The following is a 22,476-nucleotide window of genomic DNA, read 5'->3' as shown; positions in this document are numbered from 1 at the left end:
GCCCAAGCCCGGGGAGGTGTCCATCACAGGGCTCCCAAAGTAAAAGGAGGATTCTCAGTCTTCCCTGGTGGACAGGTGGGAGAATTCCAGGGAGGAGTCAGGCACTTTGGGACACCAACCTGACCCTAATGTTATTCTGTGTCTGAGGTTAGAACAGAATTGCACTGGGGAAAATGCAGGAAAGAATTAGGAAAATATATTTCTTATGTGACAAAAAATGTTTCTTTTTCCAAATGGCTACTCCAAGACTATTTGCTGATGTGGGTGAACAGTTCAATTTGCCAAGGGTAGTTATTTTGACCAAGAGGTTTCACCTCCTAAGATGGGGACATTGTGTGGTCCATTTGATGGAACTCTGTGTCCTGCAGCAGATACACCCAGCAGGGCAGAGCCCATACACCTCTCACCCCCTCCTCCCCCTCTCTCTGCAAGGTCCCCCTCCCTCCCCCACCCCCTCCCTCTGCAAGAGCTTATATTGAGTCCTTTTCAGGAAAAGCTATGGAATGTCACTGCTACCTAATGGTAATGGCAATAAATTGCAAGGCTGCGATGGGGAAGGCAGACAGCTGCTTTCTGAGAAGGCTGAAAGGGTAAAACCCTGAAGCCCAGATTGGCTGGCAATGATGATGAGCTCAAACCTCAGCCTGGGAAACGAGCAGCATCTCCTGGGAGGAATGAACCTGCTCAGAGGCCCACCAAGTGCAAGATGAGTGAAGTGTGCTCTGCCCTGAGGAGCCCACACAGCATAGAGGACAGAGGATGCAGACAGGTCAGAGTCTCTGCTGACCTCCTCGCATGCTGCTGGTCATAGCCCTGCTGACTTCCATGGACTGTGTGGGGCTGCTGGGCAGCAGGAGGCACCCTTCTTTCCTCAGGATGGAGGGGGCAGAGAGGCCTGGAGGGCTGGGCTCTCAATCCAGAGGTGGGAGGGCAGAACCAAAATCCCCGTCTCTCCTGCCACAGTGCTGTCCTCACCAGCGAAAATCACCCAGCTGAGGGTCAGCCAGGACAACCAAGAACACCCAGCCCATTTTCCTGACCCTTTGACTCCATGGCCTGGGCCCACCCACACCAGCTGCAGAGAGGCTTAAGTCATGTTTTTTTGTCCTCAGGGAACTCAGAATTTAGGTTAAGTAGAAAGATTAGGGAAAAAAAAAAAACATCCCATGGAACTGAACCTTAATAACAAGAAAGAACGTGGTTCTCAGAATTGAGAAGGGGCTGGAAAGGCCAAGCAAGACTTCATAAGGAGGCAGCAAGCCCCTGGAAGGAGAGCTATGCCTCCCTCATGCACCTGTGTCTCCCAAGAGCTATGACAATGTCTGCTACCCAGTGAAACTTAAGGAATATCCACAGACTGAATGAATGAGACAGGACTTGAAGTGTTAAGTCAGGTTAAGCTCGTAGGAGACGCACATGCCAGGAAGGGCTTGATGGAAGCAAAGACAAGAAGTGGGGGTCTTATGCCATGATTTGGGGAAAGCAAGGGGGTCAGCCAGCACAGAGGGCTCATTTGGGAGTAGGTAGGGCAGGCTGTCAAGGCAGGGTCTGGGGAGCTTACAGGGTGGAAATTTCTACATGGCCGTCCCCAACCACATCCCCACCTGCTGCGTCCAGCTGGCACCCAAGCAGCACTCCTTCACTCCCATGGCATGTGGAGAACAAAGGAGCCTTTCTCTAGAGGCTGGGCCTGGGAAGGGCCACAATCTCTGCAGCAAAACTATGATATAACAGGCCTGAGCCGGGCTCTCTGCTGCCAAGGCCTCTGCTATCAAGGCTTGAGATGGGAGGCTCCCGCCCACCTGCTCCGGAGAGTGCTGACTCAAGCAGATTTCCCTTGTCTTCAGCTCCCAGGGCTGAATCTATTCACCCACGCTGCCACCAGCCCCTACAAGATGACTTCCTTCCTCTCCTCCCTCTGACTCTTGGCCCCCAGCCCCAGGTGGTGATACTTACAACCCCCGTGAGAGATTTCCCCTTCACCATGTCCACGAACTGAACAGCAATTTCCTCCCCACAGCGGCTCTGAGCCTCCTTGGTGCTGGCACCCAGGTGGGGACAGGTGATGACATTCTCATGGTCCACCAAGGCCCGGTCCCGTGGCGGCTCCTGCCCAGAAAGAGATACCTCTAAGTTGGCTGCCATGGACTGGTCACACCCTCTTGGGCCACCCCAGGCAACAGGAAAGTTGGAGGGAAGGCAGTCAGGAGTTCTGGTGCCTTCCACTTCTATTTTGTCAGGGTGGTCACTGGACTCAATAATGGGCTTCCACATGAATGTTCCATCTCAGCAGAGTGGACACAGCACAAAGTGTGAACCAGATTCAAATCTCACCTTCACCACTTAACCACCTAGGTGCCTTGGGGGTGAACCTTGATCTAAGCCTCAGTTTCTTTATCTGTGAAATGGGTTGATCCTATCTCCCTCATAACATTACTGTGGGGATTATGCACCTTTAACATGGGAGGCTCTCGACCAATGGGAGCTACTGTTGTTGTTGTTACTGGGCTTTTCCCCGAAACTCACCCCCCTGCATCCATGCAGCACTTGCTGTCGATGTGCCTTGCTGGACTTTTAGCACAGTGTCCTGCTCTTCCAAGACACTCCACACAGGTAACTGCATCTTGGCTCTCATCAGGACAGGTTGCCCATCTGTGGCACCTCCACCCCACCCTCCAGTGTCTTTTCCACCCTTCTGCTCACTGAGAAGATTGCCCTTGGGAATGTTATTTAGGCATCTTCTGGCCATTCTCCTCAGGGCTCTGTTGGTCCCATTGAATTTTGATCATTTAACCCTGTGAGTCCTGGCCACATGTAACCATGTAACCCTATGAGTCCCGGCCACATGTAACCATGTAAGTACCACCAGCAAGTGGTACAAGGATGCTGAAGAGAGCAGGAGAAGGTGCTGTGTTAGGGAGGATGGTGATACAAAGATGGACAAGGCTTGCCCTGCCTTCAGGGAGCTTATGATCTAAGAGTTGAGAAAGATGACCAAGGTTACAAACCAAAAGGCACTGTGTGCCCTGGGCTGGGAGTACACAGTGAGTGCTACAGGGGCTCAGAGAGGGCCAGTGACCTTCCAAGGACACACAGCTAGTAACCTGGGAACCACAACTACCTAATCCAAAGTCCATGTCCTTTCCCCTTCCTCACCAGGGGAAGCTCCAATGTTGGGGACAGGATCTTTCAGGAGAGGAGCCAAAAGGATTCGAGTGCAAATGCACTCTTCCCTACTGGATCTGGTGTGAGGCTGAGCCTCTGCTCCAGCTGGGAAAGCAGCCCATCCCGAGGACCCTGAGGGAATACTGCCAGTATCCTCGGACTTCTGTCCACCCAGCAAGAGAAGAAGGGAAAAGGAATGCCCATGGACACTGAAAAGGACATTTTCTTGGCAATGGGACTGCATTTCCATCAGGGTCCCTCAACTATACACTAAAGCCCCCTCTCTTCCTGCTCCAGACCCTCAACTTCAGAACTGATTTGTGGCTCTATCTTTGTCAATATGTTAGCAGTCTGAGAAGCCTGGAACCAGGAACGGGGTCACCTTTAAAGCCCGAGTTTTGCAGAAAACCACATAGCTGCCTCCATACCAGGCTCCGCAAGGACTCCTCAAACCACAAAAGTGTGTTTTTGGCAACACAGTTTTCTCCTTTTACCATGGATGAAAGAGACAATAAGCTAGAGGCCTTCTGTAAAATGCCAGGCTTTCCCTGCCATGGGCCTCTCTGCTCCCTATCTCTCCCGTCTTCCTGACACTGAGGCTGCCAGGCACTTACTTCCGTAAACACGTCCAGTGCAGCCCCGGCACACTGGCCAGACTGCAGGGCCCGGAGCAGGGCGCCTTCGTCCACAATCCCTCCACGGGCACAGTTCACCACACGCACCCCCTTCTTGCACTGGGCAAAGGTGTTGTCATTCAGCAAGCCTGGAAGAAAGCGAAGCATCTTCCTGCTGGGGCAGCACCAGGATCCCCACGCTCATCCCTGGCTTCCAGAGGTCTTCCCTTTCCTTGAGCCAGCTCTTTCCCAGAGCCTCTCTCCTGCTGGACGGCAGCCTCTTTGCTCTCATCTCTTCCTCCTCAGATGCTCTGGGGCAGGAGTCCCTGTTATGGATCTGGGCCAGACTCAGTTTAGAAACATCTTAGAAATTCTTGAGATATTACTGTTTCAAGTGGGTCTGGGAATCAGAAAGCCCTGCAGGGGCTGCAGAAAGCATCCATGGGGGTCAATGGTTGTCCCTGTGCCCAGCTCACCTAGACCCCAAGCACTTCTAGCTGGCTCACCCTCCCCTATCCAACGTAGGGGTGTCTAACAAAACACCAGCCTCTGCAGGACCCAGGTGGACCTCTCCCCACAGCTGGTTACCACTGTCTGGGGAAGGCCCAGATGGAGGGCCCATTTGTTAACTGGTCTGTGGCTTCTGTGTCCAATCCACAATGTAAGGACACACCTACCTGTCGTGGAGGGCAGGAGAGGAGTGTGCACAGTGATGAAATCACAGAGAGGCCAGATCTCCTCCACGGGCAGCTGCTGAACACCAAAGGAGGCCGAGATCTCTGGGGAAATGATGGGGTCATACCCTATAGTCTGGTTGGAAGCAAGACAGAGGGAGGAAGTGTCATTCTTAATTATTAGTATTGTTATTATTAAGAATGGCAAACATTTTTTGAGCATTTACCATATACTAACTGCCATGCTCAGCTTAATTAATTCTCCAGTTAATTTACCATACACTAAGTACCATGTTCCACATACTAAGTACTATTTACCATATACTAAGTACCATGATCAGCTTAATTAATTCTCATGACCACACAATGATGCTGGGACTGTTCTTGTCTGCTTGAGAGCTGAGGGAAGCAGGGCTTCCACAATGAGGAGGGGCACAGCCAGAGCTCAAAAGAAGGTGCGTCTGCCTGCATGCTGTGATCACACACAGATGCAACAATAGCTCATATAGGTCTGGACAAGGTGGAACTTGGAAGTCCTTAGAAAGCAGGGAGTCCTGAGGGAGGGAGGGCAGTCATGTAGGGAGCGGACAGCTAGGAAAGGGAGAAGGAGAAATGGCAGCTGCAGCTGGAGGGTCCGGTCCAGGAAACAGGTGCATCAGGTACTAAAACAGAGTGAGCAGAAGCGAAGGAGGAGGACAACAGGGGTACAAGGCAGGACCCAGAGTGGGAGCAAGACTGCATGCCCTCTAAATCATGAAGCCTGACCTGTGTCCTCCCCCAGTCACTGCCCACTGTGTGGAAAGGTACAGGTCAGTTCCCCTGGACCTGGGTCCTCAAACCTAAATAAAGGAGCTGGGCAGATGATTGCAGCCATCTCTCACTCTCACATTCAATCACTGGGAATTATTTGAAGAGAAATCCCCCTTAACTCCGAGAGAGAATGTAAAGAGTGAGCCCAGGATTAGACAAAAACAAAGAATACACAGCATAGTACTTTAACAGCGGTTGTCTCTGGATAGTAGAATTATTTTTCTCCTTTTTGCTTTCCTGTGCTTTCAAGTTTTCTACTACATTATTCATAAATTACTTTTGAAATTAGGGATACAGTATAGATACTTTAGAATATAATGGGAAAGATGGGTGCCATGGCTCACACCTATAATCCCAGCACTTTGGGAGGCTGAGGCAGGAGGATCATTTGACCCCAGGAGTCAGAGACTAGCTGGAGAAACATAGTGAGACCCCACCTCTACAAAAAATTTAAAAAATTAGCCAAGTTTGGGGGCATGCACCTGTGCCACCCAGAAGGCTGAGGCAGGAGGATCACTTGGGCCTGGGAGATTGAGGCTGCAGTGAGCCAAGATTGTGCCACTGCACTCCAGCCTGGGTGACAGAACAAGATGGCTCAGAAAAAAAAAATAAAACAAAATAAAAAAGAACATAATAGGAAAGAGGACTTCAAATTCGGTAATTCTAAGGCAGAAGCTAAAATGGTTATGATTAAGGTGAAGCCTCTGGATCCCTTTTTTCATCATTAGCCTTGTGGAATAAGGAAAGCCAAGTGGCCCCACACCAACCATCACGCAGGTTTTGGGGAAAGATGCTGCCTCTCCCACGCCCTATAAGAACCTCCAGCTCAGGACGCTGGTGGTCTTTTTCAGACACTGCTGCTCCCCTTGGCTGTAACCTACTGATTTCTGGTGGGGAGGAGAAAGTGTCCAGGGGAGGAGACGGGATCCCTGCCATCGTTGTCACAAGTCTTCTTTGTCTGCTGGCCCTGAGGCCGGCCAGAACAATGGCCCTGTTCATCTCTAATCCAGATGTATTTTTTTTTCTCATATGGAGTGGGGAGAGGAAGGGAACACCAATAGAGATCACAAGGTCCAGCCTGACTGACGTCTACCCCATGCTCAGGAGCCAAGAACAACCTGGGGCTGGCAGGAGGAAGGACCTTGCGGGCTGAACCTGGCCCCCTCCACAGACAGGTGCCTGGGGCTGGAGGGAGGGGTTTGGGGAGAGGAGCAGGTGAGCATCTTCCTCAGGGGTGAGCGAAGCACTGACTCAGCTTCCTTCTTTCACAGAGTATCTCATTTATCTGTAGATGACTGCAGGGAAGGAATCTGGCTGAGCAAACCTCTGTTCTCATTTTCCATTTGAGATAACCAGGGCAGAGAAGAGCTGAACTCAGCTGGGGGTTGGGGTTCCGACACTAGGAGACAACGTTGAGGGGATGGAAAGGGTGACAACAGGCCCAGGACATACGTGCCTGTCAGGGTCCTGGTGTGTCCTGGAAAGGGTCAGATGTCCTAATATACAGACATTGGAGCACCTCTGGGTACCCACCATTCAAAGACTACTCCCGGAGAGAAGCCTTGGGGAGAAACATGAAGGGGTTCCCTGACCTCAATCCCAGCCCCAGGGCAGACTCCTGATGTTGAGGCAACAGAGGAAGCTTCACTTTCTAAGCAGGACTCCAGGGCAGCTGGTGGCTCCTACCTGCCTGAGGTCACAGAAGACAGCCCTGAGAGGCTGGTATGCTGGCTGCAGGGCCTTGCTGGCTCAGCAGAGCAAAGAGGAGAGCAAGGAGGCCTCCCAGTTAAAGAGGCTCTGAAGAAGAACCCTCACTGTCACGTGCTCTCTCTGCCCCACAGCTGAATTTTTAGTTTAGCATTGGAACTCTCCCTACCACGGCAATGAAATCTTAAACAGAGACCCAAATATAAAAATAGGTCAATTCAAAGCTGCAGAGGTAAAGGCTCAATGTGCCACCACCTGCTGTCTCCCTGAGCCCCTCCTTGCTCCCACCTGTGTCCCTAAGGCACCTTGCCAGAACCCGAGGCTCTTGAGTTTGAGAATCACTGCTCTGGGCAGTAAGCATTCCAGGTAACACACTGAGATAGGAGCTGCCCATCCTGGAGAGTATCTGTCCTTGGAATAGCTAAGCATACTGGCATGGCACAGGGACTGTTTACCTAAAATGGATCATGAATTAAAGTCAAGTGGTACTGGGCAAAGAATACCAGCCTGGAAGGCTGAGCCAGAATTCACCAGTTCATAGTCGCATTATCTTCAGCATATCATAGAACCTTCCTGGGCCTCAGTTTCCTTATCTGTAAACCTGGGATAACAATTCTGACCCTGCAGAGCCATTTCGAGCACAGGAACCAACACAGTAGACCTCAGCAAACATTAGCTGGACCTGAAAAAATCGGTGATAACTGGTGCCTCAGGTTCAACATCCATCCCTCTGGGCTAAAGTTGGATTCATCACAACACTGGCTACAAAGAAACTGTTAAGAGATGCTTGTCTGTTCCCTCAAGGAAAACCTTGATAATAAAGCACAAGGCTTGCTTCTTGATTGGTTTGTGCCTCTTAACACATTCTAAGGAACGCACCAGCATGAATAAGCTGAGTCTCTGAGGTCACGACCTGTTTATTCAGCAACACTATTGAGAAAAAGTCTCTCGCAGACAGAACAGTATAGAGCGTAAGACCTGTATGACTCAGACCACAGGCAGGCTGCAGGCTGGTCAGGCCACAGCGTGAGGCATGTCACCTCCCTTGCTCCGGAAGCCATACTTCTTTTAATGCTGCCAAATGTCAGGTTACCTTTTCCATCAGCTATGCCACTGATAACCACACTGCTCTTTTGTAAACCAAAGCCCTGCTCCCCCAGAAAAGCTTTTGACAAATGCTTCTACATCTAAAACTTGTCTAGCTGCTTTTTGGACCCACAAGTAGGGTGCAGAAATGTATTCTAGCTAAATTTCCTGTGAGGGTGCCCAACCATTCTAGCCTTCATATGTCTTTTCGGACCTGATTCTGCACCCTTCAGTATTAACTACCTCTCCTTGCTTCCTGCCATCCACAAATGACACATGGTTCAGGCTGTTGATGAGAATGGTGGGCAAGGTGGAGCACTATCGCATACTATCTCCCTCCAAACTGAGGTGGCCCATTCCACAACAGCACCAAGCACTAATCCCTTCAATAGCACCAAGCTCAAGGGGCTCCATCCGAACCCCGAGGGAATCATGAATGATGTCTTACCAAAGTCCATATCTATACACAATCTAAATACCCATCATTGAGAGAATGGCCAAATAAAAAGCAATTTATCTGCACAATAAAATTCCACACAACTGTTTAAAAATATGCTAGATTTAGTTGTTTTGAGATAAACATGTTTTTTTCTTAACATCACGAACAATATTCTATTCTTTGCAGCCAAAGAATCCATCCACAGGCATGGAACTGTATGCATTCTGTGCAAATGCATAGAAAAGTCTCAGATGACATGCTAAACTGATGTTTACCGTGAGGAGACTAGGGTTCAGATGGTAATCAAGTATAGCCTTGTCCAAGTTTTAATTTATATGAGAATGCATTCCTTTATTACATGATTAAAACATAACTTTAAATAGTCCGGGTAGATGACATCTAGGGATTTCCATACTCTACCAGTTTAATAATGGTTTCCAAAGAGAGAATGAGGCTAGTATGAAATAACTTGTGTTTAATAAACACTTATCCTCATTTCCTGTCTGGATGCTTATACATCTCTTTCACAATATGTTCAAGAATCTTCCTTTCCCTTTAGAAAATCTTGTTCTCCAAGACCAGTAGAACTGGTGAGCTCTCCGCCCTAAGACAAAATTCATCCAGACTCAAAAGTATGATAATGACGTGGTCCAGGTAAGCAGCTGAGCACGAGAAGAGGCCACTTAGACTCTCCGGAATGATGAGGTCCAGGCAGCTCCGGAGGGGCTGAGGTGGGAGACGGAATGATCCAAGCCATGTTTCAGGGGTTTACAAAGAGCATGTTCTGGAAGCAAGACAGTTAAGAATGACCCTCCAGAGACATCTGGACAGAAGAAATGCAAAGTGAAGGCACTGGCACCCTCCACACCATGCTGGGAATGGGAATAAAACATTCAGTGGGTGACCTGCTCTGAGGCACAGATTAACACTGAAATGAGCAGGCCATAGACATCTCTTTCAATCAAACACATGCCCGAGAGGTGTCAGCCATTTCCTGACACTGATGCTCAAGGTCCCAGGTACCCATGCACCTCTTGGAAGCATTCCAGGGTAGAGAGTTGGGCAGTACCAGATGGACAGACAAGCTTACCTAGCACCTCAATCATTCAGGAATGAGGTGGGGCTTTTCATCTGGTTGAAGTCACTGCCGAAGTCTCCATGATGAAGAATATTGCCAGGAATATTGATGTGTAGTGGTGCCATGGAGAAGGAAGGCCTGGGGAAGGGGAGTCATGGGGAAGAGGACCCCCTGGGGAAGGGGGCAGGAGCCTTGGAACGGCCACTGGTCTGGAGCCTGTCTCCCAGTTACTGCTTCATCAATGAAATGCTCACCCATTTGGCTATGAGTGCTCTTAGTTTTACTTAACTCCTGACCTCTGCCTTAGATCAAAATTCTCCATGGACTAAACCTTGACCCTTGATCCCTTACAAAAGAGGATGGAGGAGGGAGTGCTCTTTGTGGCTTATGGCATCCCACCATCCCTGCACAGAGGGCAAGGCTGTGGTTTGTTTACATGATCAATGATCCTGCTGGGCTACATCTGCCTCTCTCAGGAGTCCAGGGATCAAGAATACACCTGGCCCTTCTCAGTGCAGAGGCTTAGGAAAGATATCTGGCTGACTTAAATAAATAAGATGGGGAGTGGAGGCAGGAGGGAGAGGATAATATTCAATGTGTACAATGGGATGCTCACCAGGCTCTAGGCTACTGTCCATTTGCTATGAGTCCTTAGGCATAAGCTTACAAATTCTAGATGTCAATGTAAAATTAAGGGTTAATCTATTAAGATCCCTTCTAACTCTAAGAAGGTAGGAGGGATGTAGAAAAACGGAGAGTTCCATAGCAGCTCTATGTAAACTTTTCTAGATCTGACATGATCTGGTTGTCAAAACTAATTTCCTAATGTTTAAAGACTTCCTGGCTGCAGTTTGACCCCATAATCCCTGTAATTCCCTAAAACAGAAAGTGAACAGAGAGATGTCCCATAGCAGCCTTAGTGGGTTCATCTCTTTGGCCTATCTGGGAAGCCCTGCAGATCCCCTCTCTTAGCTGAATTGCCTCTGTCATTTGCAAGGTCTCCTGAATTAGCCCAAGTGGGTGGCACTGCTACTGATGGCAACCAGAGGGTTGCAATCAGGCTAAGGGAGTAGCCAGAAGCCTACTGAGCTCCCAGAGTAGGAAAAGGCAGAGACCTGGGGGAAGACAGGAGTTAGGTGTGATTTCTGAGACTGGTGTGAGGTCTTCCAGCCACCATAGGCTCTACAATCATATCATAGTGTACATACAAGCACTTTTAAATCTTTTCTGAAATATGGAGGGAAACTGGAAGGACAGATGGACAATGGATGTAAGGCTCTACTGTGAGGCCATAAACTTGTTCCTGTTTTCTAAATTATCACAGGAAAGCAGACACAACAAAAGCAGGAAGGAAAGAAAGAATGGGCAGGACACAAGCACCCTCCCAGTGAGGCAGGATAGGTAATCAAGGAAGTGCAGCAACCTTGGTGATCCTATAGTCAACACAATAAGCCTCGGCATTCATATTCTAACTGAGCTCATTCAAGCAAAGCTATCTTCAGTAGGGAACTTCCCATCTAGACAGCCTGTGCACTTTGACTTTTCCTGTCCTCAAACTGACCCCCTGGCTCATTATAATAGTAAAAAACACACTCCTGGGTGGAGATTTAAGATGCTAATAAGACATGTGCCAAATGAACAAGCATGTACAGCTACTACTCATGTGCACCCAGAGGACCACCCGAAACATGCTTACTAGTAACAGCTCTTCCCACCTCCTTATGAATAATCACGTAAAACTCCTATAAAGGGAGTTTCTCCAGCAATAATCAACACTGCCTCATTCGTTTTTGTTTTTGTTTTTGTTTTTTAAGATAGAGTCTCGCTCTGTCGCCCAGGCTGGAGTGCAGTGGCATGATCTCGGCTCACTGCAAGCTCCGCCTCCCGGGTTCATGCCATTCTCCTGCTTCATCCTCCCAAGTAGCTGGGACTACAGGCGCCCGCCACCATGCCTGGCTAATGTTTTTTTTTGTTTGTTTTTGTTTTTTTTTTTAGTAGAGATGGGGTTTTACCATGTTATCCAGGATGGTCTTGATCTCCTGACCTCATGATCTGCCTGCCTCGGCCTCCCAAAGTGCTGGATTACAGGCATGAGCCACCGCGCCCGGCTAACACTGCCTCATTCTTATGAGCAGCCCACCCTGAATTCTCTCTTCTCTCAAGGTGTACTGTCTACTCTGCACTTAACTTTCAAAATATTCTTTTTCCTTTGCAATAAACTCCTCAATGCTGCACCGTGTCTCTTGTTTAAATTCTTTTAAACTAAGAAGACAAGAACCAAGGTCTCAAAACAGCCATCAACACCTGGTTCACTGGGACTCAGGGCTATTCACTCACCAGAGAGCTAAAGGACCCCCACCAAGTATTTCCAGCTTTTGAGTCCAGATCAGCAGGCCAGTGTTCTCTCCTTCCTTGGCTTTAACACTTATTTAGATGGGGGCTCCAAGAGAGGGTCAGACCCTCCTAGAACAAAACTTCTGGCTTCTGCCCAGACATGCTGCCTTTCCCAAAATTGCTGCAGGAAGTCCCACATCACAGGGTTCCAGCAACATCTTACCTTCATCCCAAAGGACTGCATCCGGGTAGCTACCTCTCTCCCAATCCTGCCCAGGCCAAGAATTCCCAGGGTCTTTCCATTCAGCTCTGTTCCCATGAACTGCAACCAAACAGGCAAAAGGAAAGAAGCTGAAGTCAGCAACATGAGTGGACCCTGGGCCCTGAGCCCAGGTGGGGCGAGTCAAGGCCGCTGCTCACCTTCTTCCGCTCCCATTTGCCATCCTTCATCGAAGCCGTCGCCTGGGGAATCTGCCTGCAAGGATAGACACAGGTTCAGAGGGTCCATTCGGACTCCCGCCAGCCCAGGAAGGAGACGCAACATCAGGTTTGCACAGTCACTGCCCATGACAGCCACTTCCCCAAGAACTGGGTCTGGGGGTTCAGGTTTAGGAACACTGATGGGGGATAAAGGGAAAACAGAAGAGAGAAACCCTTGGCAAGATCTGACTTAGAAAGCCTGGGATTTCTGTGACCAGCCAGGCATCTGGGAGGAGGTATGGATTCCACCTCAGCCACTGAGGCATCAACCAGAGTGAGTTTTTTACTTTAAGCGATCGCCAATCCTCCAGGGTCTGTAGGGATAACTGAGTGGGGTACTGGGCAACTCTGATGACATCGAGTACTCCAGAAGCTCAAGGAATTATTTTCATCTTCCTATCTCATCCAGCACCATAACCTATGACGTCTTCTACTATTATGAAGAGGACACCTAATTACCTATGCTTCCTTGAGAGTTTCTTAACCCCGAGGGTCTTAGACTAGTCTGGACCCTAGAGTGGGTGGGTGGATGCCAAAGCCCAGACACTTCCATTCTGTCCTAAATGCGTGGTCCCAACATTTTTAAACAACCGCACCACCTTTCTGTCCCACCACCACCAACACACACACACACACACACACACACACACACACACACACACTCTCTCTCTCTTCACAGCCTGTCTCCTCCTATTAGTTCAGATGGAAGTCTGAGTCTACATCTGTGTTTTCTGGAGGAGACAGAGGAAGTGGCAATTAGGGCAACATTAGAGGTCAAAGGGCGATCTATGTCCTGTGGGCATGGGTCATCAACACATCTCTGGAGGCAAAAAAGGAAGAAATGAGAAACAATGTTTAAGGAGCACTTTCTCTATTTTAGACATCCTAAAAGAAATGTTTAGACACACATTAACTCCTCTAACATTCACAGCTGCACGGAGGGAGGCACTGGAGGTTAAACAATTCTCCCCAGATCACCCAATTGGAGGCACTTGAACAGATTCAAAGCCAGCAAAGTCAACCCCAGCATGGCCAGCCTCCTGAGTACTTAAATGTAGGCCTTTAACCTGATGCCAAAAACCTCAGAGTGAGCGAGCGTGCAAAAAGAGAAATCTCAAGCTGCTACTTCCGTGCTTTCACTTCACTAACTTCTAACACAAAAACATTCTCTCATCTCTACACATCACTAGGACATTGATCTCCATCTGAGGGCAAGGCTGAAGGTGGAATCTGTCCTCCATCACAGAGGCGCACGATCTTATGGGTAAACTCAGAAGAACTTCAGTACCAAGCCACATGGGGGACAAGCTGCATTCACCTCACTGCTCTGACCCATCAGGCAGGTAATAAGGACAGGGACCTGCCTTGAGGAACTGTTCACTTCTTGGGAAAGCTTGCCTGATAAAATGCCTTTGACCTAGAGAGACAGAGCCCCACCTGGCCCCTCTCTCCTCTCCCTCACATCCTATTTTCTTCCCACCAGACTCCACAGTGCTATCTAAGATGTATGCATGCGGCACCACAGAACACAAGAAATCCCTAACCCTTTTCTCTGGCTGCTGCTCCCAGCTGATCATGGAGCCTCTCCAGGTTTCAACGCTTTGGAATTCTCATCAGGCCAGACTGGAGAGGACTCTAATGTGGGCGAGGGGCCTCACAATAATTAAATGGTTGCTGGCCTGACTTACTAGAGGAGGAGATGGTAAAGCAGGCAAAAATGGTGAAACCTACATTTGTTGATTCTCTCCTTCCTTCCTTTCTGTGTGCTGTTCTTCTGCACCTCAGGAGCCCCCGCCATCTGCTCAAAGTCCCTACTGTGAGGCCCGGCCATGCCTGCTCTCCACCCACATTGCCCAATCCTGTAGAGTCTACATATAGCACCCACATTCTCCTACCGTCCTCCCTGCTAGGAACAGTCTGATGAAACGAACGCATTCCTTCCCAATAGGGTGTGCGTATTTCCTAGTTTTGATGCACCTTTGATGAGTGAGGTCATGGTGGGCGGGTGACAATGGGGAGCTTCTTTTAAACCACAGCACTTCACCGATTCCTTTAAACAAAGCTGGTCCTGGAAAAGGAGGGAAAGTACTGCTGGCTCCCAATCCTTTCCTTCCACCTCCAGAAAAAAAGTGAGGTAATTAATCAGAAAGCCACATTGAGATCTTTTCCCTTACTCAAAAAAAAAAAAAAAAAAAAATCCCTGAAGTTAATAGCTGAAGTGAAACCAGGGCGCCAGGCTTCTATACTTCTCCAGGGGGAGAGACGCTCAGCCTAGATGTTCTGGGAGAACCCGGCTGCCAGCTTGGGGGCCCCTTCTAGGCTGAGACCCTACTGCTGTGTAAGCTATCCCTGTTTCTCCTTTCCCCCCACTGCCTCCCTTCACATACCAGTGAATATCAGTGAATACCAGAGAGCTCAGATGGAAACTGTAGGGAGGAGTTAGAGCAGAGGTAAATTCCCCCAGATCCTCCTCCAGCAGGAGGGAAAGCAGGTCTTGCCATGGGTAAAGTAATTTCTTGGTCTCGGAAGGTTTCAGGCCTGAGTAGAGAAACAAGGAGTCCTTGATGCCTAGGTCCCCTGGTTTAGGGAATCCATGGAGCTTCAAAGGGACCTAGAACAACTTCCTACCCTGTTTATTGGGAGCCTTGTTCTTCCCCTTGACCACATAAATGCTTGAATTGCCTGTTCAATAGAAGTGCTCCATGCAATCAGTTTTGCCAAATTACTAACCAACACACTGAGACTCAAGTACATTCTGTGCCACAACCATTTGATTTCTAGGCTGCCCCATCCACTCAAGAGGCCTGGAACTCCTGCTAGAAGAGCAAGAGTCTTGCCCATTTGAGTTCCATTGTGTTATGAACCCACAGGAACACACAAGGACCCTGAAGCAGGTTCTTATTCCATTCTATTACAATACAGATTTGTAAGAGCAGTGACAGAGATAAGCCCTGAGGGCCAGGGGAATCAGTGAGGGACATAGCCTAGCTGGAAAAGCCAGAGAGCTCCTTGGATAAATTAATACTGAAGCTTAATCTTGAAAAGTAAGCAGAGGGTACCTAGACACTGTCCATACCCTGCTGCCTGGAACATCCTTCCTTGTTATCTCCAGGCAGCAGGGTATGGAGAACATTTGCAAGAGTTGGAGGCTAGAGAAGGCAGAGTGTCTGCAGCATGGAGAACAGAACATGAGTAAAGAGAAGTGCACCTTTGTGCACTAGGGAACCTGTGTAATGAATGTTGAATAGAGGACCTGATGGCCTTAAAGGTTCTTTGCAGTCTGCATGTCGCCTTCTTAGCAGTCTGCAAGTCGCTGAGACGAAATGTTTCTAAGTTTTTCTGTGTCCGTTTGCTTGGCAAGTGGTAATAATTGGCATATCGGAGAGATTAGCTTTGCTGAGAAGTCAGGGACTTACCTGGCCAGGCACATGATCATCCCACAGGTGAGTTCTGCGGCACTGAGGCTGTTCCCATTGGGGGTGCTAAAGATCAAAGAAAAGGGGGACATCAATGGGCACAGACCCAGTATTCCCACTCCTTCCCCAAGAGAAAGCCTTGAGTGCAGGCTGTGTTCTCTCACTCCTGCTCCATGAACTGACCACGCCACTGTCCAGAGTTCTCTGATGTACTCTCACCCTAAGCCAAGGGCTGGAAAGAAACCCCCTTCCCCTGGCTTTATGTTTCCCTGCAGAGGGACCTCCATTAGAGAAACATATCTGGCTTCTCTCTATCCAAACACTCCTCCCAAGGCAGAGAAGTGTCTCACATGATCAGATTTGTGTGTGGTTCAGCCCTTTTCTTTCTCCTATTTCAGGATCTACCTGCCTCCAGAAAGCACAAATTCCCTGCTGCTCCTACCATTGATCTTACCAAGGTCAGAGTCTCTCGAATTCAGGGCTCAGCCCAATGCCTACATATCTTCATCAAGTTACCCAACCTGGCTTTTTTTTTTTTTTTTTTTTGACAAGGCCTCGCTCTGTCACCCAGGCTGGAGTGTACTGGCATGATCACAGCTCACTGCAGCCTTGACTTCCCAGGGCTCAAGCGATCCTTCCAGCTCAACCTTCTCAGTAGCTAAGACTACAGGCTGGTGCCAACATACCTGGCTTTTCTTTCCTTCTTTTTTTTTTTTTGTATTTTTGTAGAGATGGGGGTCTCACTTTGTTGCCCAGGCTGGTCTCAAACTCCTGGGCCCAAGTGATCCTCCCACCTTGGCCTTCCAAAGTGCTGGGATTACAGGTGTGAGCCCCCACACGCAGCCCCAACCTAGCTTTTATTAGTAACCTCCACCTGTCTGACTACTCTTCCTATCTCTCAACAAGTTCTGAACTGAGAAAGCCTCCTTACACCCTAAGTCACAGGGCAATCCAGACCCTTCCCATTTTATAAATAAAAAAAAGAGGTGGCAACCCACAAAACTATTTTTCTTTTCTTAAATCCTTTTTAGGTTTTTGAAAGAATTTCATATACGTGTTCACCCTGATTATTCCCCTACTGGGTCTGTCTTTTTCATCTCTGGAATGAAGCTTAATAAGGTTACAAGAAGAAAAAGTCAAGAGATCCTATATAAGATAAACGGACTCTCAGAGTCTGTCTGCCTGCAAAACCACCTGGCTTCTCATCCTCCCACAGCAAACAGGCTGTATGGGGGAGCAAGTAGAGGTGCAGAGATTGGGGCCTGGCTGCCTCTGGGTCCAAGGCAAGAATGTGGGATGAGTTATCGTTTAACATTTCTGCTGTTGAATATTGACTTCAGTCAGGTGACCAATTAACCTCTAAACCTACAGGGGGAAGTGCAGCGCAGGGGAGGGGAAAGGTCTTAAGGACAATGAAGTCCCCAAGGGAAGAGAAAAGTCATAAGGACAAAGAGGCCTGGGGATGGCCTTGCCATACCATCTGAGTGACAGAACAGGTACAGTACAAGCACTGGCGTGCTGATGACCTCTGCCCCTGTGTTTCTGCAGAAACAGCTTTAAATGGGACCCTTCTCCTCTTGCCCTAGAGCACTGAAAGAGAAACTAGTGTCTTAGTTCCAGAAGGTGGCAGGGAAGTGGGGAGGGCAAGGATTCTAGTCACTAGTCTGCTAGCAAAGGTTGTGCCTCTGTACAAGCACAGTAAAGTAGAGCTGACAAAAACCTGCCCCAAACAGCATTAATAGAGGCAGAGGGGGCTGGGTGGGAGCAGGAAATGCAGATGAACTCACTGACCTTCCGATTCCTGAACCAGGTCGCAGAGGTGCAAGCAACTGCGCATGGGGTGGGTTCGTGAAACATTTTGAGATTACGCAGGGACTCTCAATTTCAAAAACTGTAACACCCTGATGGCATTGGTGATATAGTGGTGAGCATAGCTGCCTTCCAAAAACCTTGAAACCACTATGCTGTGTGTGTTGACCACGCAGGCCCTAGACCAGGCATCCTCCTGGAAGCCTTTCCAATGGACTCAGCTTTCTCTCAAGTGAGTTTTTTCTCCCTAGGTGTGGTCAGTCTCCGCACTCACCCCCCGACCCCCAAACCGCCCGCAGCCTCCATGACTTACTTCATAACCAAGATGCCCTTCCTTGTTGCGGCCTCCAGATCCACATTGTCCACACCTGTGCCAGCCCTGCCCACCACCTGGAGTTTCTCAGCTGCATTGATGACATCAGCAGTCACCTTGGTGGCAGAGCGAACAATAAGGCCTTCACAGTCCTGAAGCAGAAGAAACATTTGGGTCCAGAAAGTCATTCTGTGAGAACTCGTAAAGCCGCAGGCACATCATTGCTTACTCCTGAGTAAGAGATGCATTTCCAGAACCTTAGGAAGTCACTGATGACTGCCAGCTCACAGACATCTTTGGTATACTCACTAGGGACATGTGGGCTAGACTCATGCTGATTTTTACTTAGAGCGGAGGAGACTGTGCCACTAACACACCAAGTGCTTTGTTTGGCATGCTCAAGAAAGGGCAGCATTGGCCCATGGGCTTTGGGCACCTGGCTTATCTCTCTAGACAGCACCATGATGCCTGCAGCCTGGATGTCCATCAGACACATGCTGGAAGTCAGGGGCCATTTCCTGTTCCACTCTGTATACCCTATCATTCCTGCACATTGCTTGCTCAAAATAAGAGTTCCTACCTGCTGGCTGATTTTAATATATCCAAAGAAAGAAAGGCAATGTCATCTGTCCACACATCTGATAGGTTCTGCCATTGGTCAGGCCTGGGTTCAAATCCAAGGCCCCTGCCTTCCCAGCTATGAATCAGCTTCGGCCTTCTCAAGTGTGTGAGGAGCAAGCGAGAGAGAACAGGCACAGCACCTAGCATAGTATCTGGCGACGCTTAATGAACATCACTACCTCCATTAGACACTGAGCTACTAAGGGCAGAGGGGGGATCAAATTCTACTTTGTAAGCCCCTGTCCCTAAAACAGGGAAGGCACTCAATAAACGTTGGTTGGCCGAATGAGTAAATAATGAATGAAACCAATGTTGAAAGAAAAACATTTCCTAAAAGAGAGACCAAACGAAGAGGGGCAGGGGAAAAATGAGAGCAATTAAATTCATCTAGACTTGCTCAGACACCCAGGCAATATTAGACTAAAAATACACATATGCAAAAAATAAGACACTGAATTCATCACAGCCACTATACGTGAGCTAAGTCAGATCCCCAAGACAATCTTCCTTATGCTCACCCAGAATCCTATGGTATGTGGTTCTTTCCAGAATAAGAATATTCTTGCTCAAACACAGAATGAGAATCCCTAAGAAATGGGGCAGGTGAGCAAGTCCACACTCTGTCCCAAAGTGGCAGACACCAGGCCAGTGAGAAAGCAGCAAGTATGCTTTCAAAAGCACCAAGCTGGGAATCAGGAAGACAGAGTTCTAATCCTAGGTCTGCCAACAATGTGTGTGTCACTGCGGTAATTCACCTCACTCTATACCCCTAGTCTCTATCTGTAAAATAAAAGAGATGGAGCACATGGCTCCTTAGATCCATTTTCACCATAGAGCTCTCAGCTGGATCCCATGAAAACCTTCGAAAACCTTCTTTTCCCTTCACTCCCACTGCATGGATTCTGGAGATAGAGAAAGGCCATGAGAAGTTGGCTCCTAGGGTAAGGGCCCACACTGTGTTTGTTGTGCACAAGCCTACAGCACAGGAGCAAATATGGACAAAGTAAATGTAAGGAGAGCAGTGGGTAATTTTATCTCCACTGAGAAGAGAAGAGGAATGATGCTTAGGCTGAAGCATAGAATATTTAAGCCTTAAGAGCTTCTAAATACTGGAATAATTGTTCAAGAGCAATAGTAGAACGATTTCTCTGGAGGTGTTTATGCATCATACATCCTCACTGCTTGGGGGCTGTGCCTGCCAGCAGAGAGAAACATGCAGGCTGCCTGGAAGACACTCCAAGCCCTTTTATATCTGAGGTTCTGAAGCAGAACGTCAGAGTGGGAGATTCGAAGAAATGTTCACCAGCATCTGGTCCGACCCCATTTTACAGAGGAAAAATCGAAGCCCAACAAAGTTAAGCCTGCTTACTTCCCCTTCCCCTCCCCTGTACTTTTTTTCCTTCATTTTATTGGATGCCCACTACGTATGTATCTGGCATTATGCTAAACTGATTATGACCTGGGTGTATACAAGTCACATGGGCACCCAGGGCTTAGAGGAACCAAACAGAAGCCACCTCAGTGCTGACTGCCCCAATGCTGAGGCCAACACCAGGTGAGCACCTGGAGGTACTCTGATTTCCCCCCATAGCAGCCTAGTTAAATATCAGCCAAGCCAGGCAGAAACAGGATACTGGCATGTTTTCCACATTCAGGTCCACCACACAGGCTCCAAAGAAAAGGATTTCCCTGCCTGGACACACTTTACTGACTTTTCAAGGTGCAATAAAGTTATCTTCCAGGAAACATTTGCCAACAACCCTGAACTGTCACTCTCCCTACACCCCACCATTTTTGTTGTGATCACCAATAAAATATGTTTCATATCTAGTTGTCCTCTCTTAGACCTGCAGTTTGGTCTCCTTAGTTATATTTTCTATGCCTAATGCAGGGATTTTATATTAAAACTTTATCTACTCTATACCATATATCCATAGTACCAGCCTCACCAGCACATAAACCATTTATTGAGCACCTGCTGGGTACTAGGCATTACACCAGTTGCTTTACATTATTCTCTCCACAGCTCCAAGGAGAAGGGGTATAATTATCCCCAGTTTCCAAATAAAGAAACAGAGGCTTTGAGAGGTAACCTGCCCAAGGTCACTCTTACAGATCAAAAACCAGCCAAGAACTGGAAAGTCATTGCCACTGGCTAACTCTGAGACTGTAACTGAAGAAGAGTGGGTAGACCTACCAAGATGTCAAGAAGATAGGGCCAGAGCCAAGGCCATGGCCAGTTAGGTGCAAAAACCAAACTGTAAAATCCCTTGGAGAGATTTACTAGTAACAATAGCTACCATTTTTTGAGCAAGTACTTTATATCCAGCACTGTGCTTCACAGCAATCCTAAGACAGATATTACAATTATCCCTATAGTACAGACAAGCAAACTGACACTTAAAGAATTTAGAGAACTTGCTGAAGTCACATAGCTAGGATATGGCAGAAGCTGGAATCAAGTCCAAATCTGTTGAGTTCCAACTACCTTCCAAATACAGCATTTAGACACCTAAACCAGGAGAGACATTGCCAGAAATCCTGTGGCTTCTCCAAGATGGCAGAAGCTCCCTAACAAAGGTCCCTGGATCTTCTGGTGACCTGCTCCTCCCAGCCAGCCTGCCTGCTGGGGGATAACAGAAATAGGCACAAATGCCTCTGTCGAGAAGAGCAAGTTGCCTGTGGCCTGTAGGCAAGCTCACAGTTGATACTTCACAATGAAGTGTTTTATACACTTCCATTGAATAAATGAATTCAGTGATGAAAGGCCAGTAGAAACCACCCTCATCAGTCCCCCATCCTCACACCTTCACCCTCTTTCCCAAATAACTTTAACACTTCACATGCCTGAAAATTGCTCATCAGAAATCACTTCCTTTGAATGTGATAAGGAGGCATAAGGTCTACTTCTAAGAGTGCTCAAGGATTTTCAAAAATCTTATTAAAAGAAGTTGAAAAAAAGCAGGAAAAACATGTTCAGAAATTGACAAATCAGTCAACAGAACTAAATAGACACTAGATAAACAGAATATGTGAGAACTTAGAAAATAAAAAGCAGAACTCAAATTGATGGGGAAAGGAAGAACTAAACAAGAAATAGTGTTATGAAAATTCAAGAAGAAAAATAATAGATTGCTACCTCACTTCAGATTTTTAAAAATCCGGATGAATTAAAGAATTTTTTAAAATATAAGCATTAAAAGAAAATGTCAGGGGATATTTTTATGACTCGGATTGGGAAAACCTTTCATAAGCAAGGCACAAATCTTAGAAACTCTGGAAGAAAATATTGACAAATCCAGTTACATTCAAATTTTAAACTTCTGCATGGAAAAAGATCCCATAAACAAAAGCAAGTAGTGGTCCTGATATGTGGAGAAAACTCCTTTCACCATATGTAACAGAACAAGGATTCATCACCAAAAGTGATAGAATTCCTACAAATCAACTTTTTTTTTTTTTTTTTTTTTTTTTTTTTGAGACAGAGTTTCACTCTTATTGCCCAGGCTGGAGTGCAATGGCGCGATCTTGGCTCACTGCAACCTCCGCCTCCCGGGTTCAAGCGATTCTCCTGCTTCAGCCTCCCAAGCAGCTGGGATTATAGGCATGCACCACAAATCAACTTTTTTAAAGGATAAAGAGCACAATAAAAAATAGGTAAATATATAAATAGGCAATGCACAGAAGAACTACAAAGTGGTCACTAGTTTCACTAGTTTACAGACTCTTCAACACTAGATATCAAGGAAATATAAATTTTTAAATATGATATTTTTGGGCATCATTTTGGCAGAAAGAAAATGAATAATATTCAGCATTGGTGAGCATGGAGGGAAACAGGAGTGTACACTGCATGACCTTTTTGGAGGGCAACTGGGCAGTGGGTGGGTAAGCACATTTTTAGTGGTCATTTCTTTGCAGCCAGCACTG

The 22,476-nt window shown here is 47.7% G+C and overlaps 1 protein-coding gene and 1 long non-coding RNA gene across 3 annotated transcripts in view; both read right to left on the bottom strand.

The window, feature by feature from the left end:
- PHGDH (phosphoglycerate dehydrogenase) overlaps positions 1 to 22,476 on the bottom strand; it is a 32,877-nt gene that overhangs the window by 4,989 nt on the left and 5,412 nt on the right. For both annotated transcript variants that reach the window (XM_004026445.4, XM_063696011.1), the window contains exons 2-8: positions 17,926 to 18,077; positions 15,804 to 15,869; positions 12,328 to 12,382; positions 12,131 to 12,229; positions 4,457 to 4,589; positions 3,780 to 3,928; positions 1,957 to 2,109 (exon numbers count right to left, since the gene is read on the bottom strand). In XM_004026445.4, the coding sequence (XP_004026494.1) occupies positions 1,957 to 2,109; positions 3,780 to 3,928; positions 4,457 to 4,589; positions 12,131 to 12,229; positions 12,328 to 12,382; positions 15,804 to 15,869; positions 17,926 to 18,077 (807 nt within the window). The remainder of the gene's footprint in view (positions 1 to 1,956; positions 2,110 to 3,779; positions 3,929 to 4,456; positions 4,590 to 12,130; positions 12,230 to 12,327; positions 12,383 to 15,803; positions 15,870 to 17,925; positions 18,078 to 22,476) is intronic.
- Positions 8,820 to 12,124, bottom strand: LOC134756808 (uncharacterized). Its single transcript, XR_010130031.1, has 2 exons — positions 9,586 to 12,124; positions 8,820 to 9,279 (listed from the first exon to the last, which is right to left on the bottom strand). It is a non-coding gene; the product is annotated as an uncharacterized lncRNA (long non-coding RNA).

Source organism: Gorilla gorilla, chromosome 1, assembly GCF_029281585.2.
Source record: "Gorilla gorilla gorilla isolate KB3781 chromosome 1, NHGRI_mGorGor1-v2.1_pri, whole genome shotgun sequence".
Classification (NCBI taxonomy): domain Eukaryota; kingdom Metazoa; phylum Chordata; class Mammalia; order Primates; family Hominidae; genus Gorilla; species Gorilla gorilla.
This window is presented reverse-complemented; position numbering and strand designations above follow the sequence as displayed.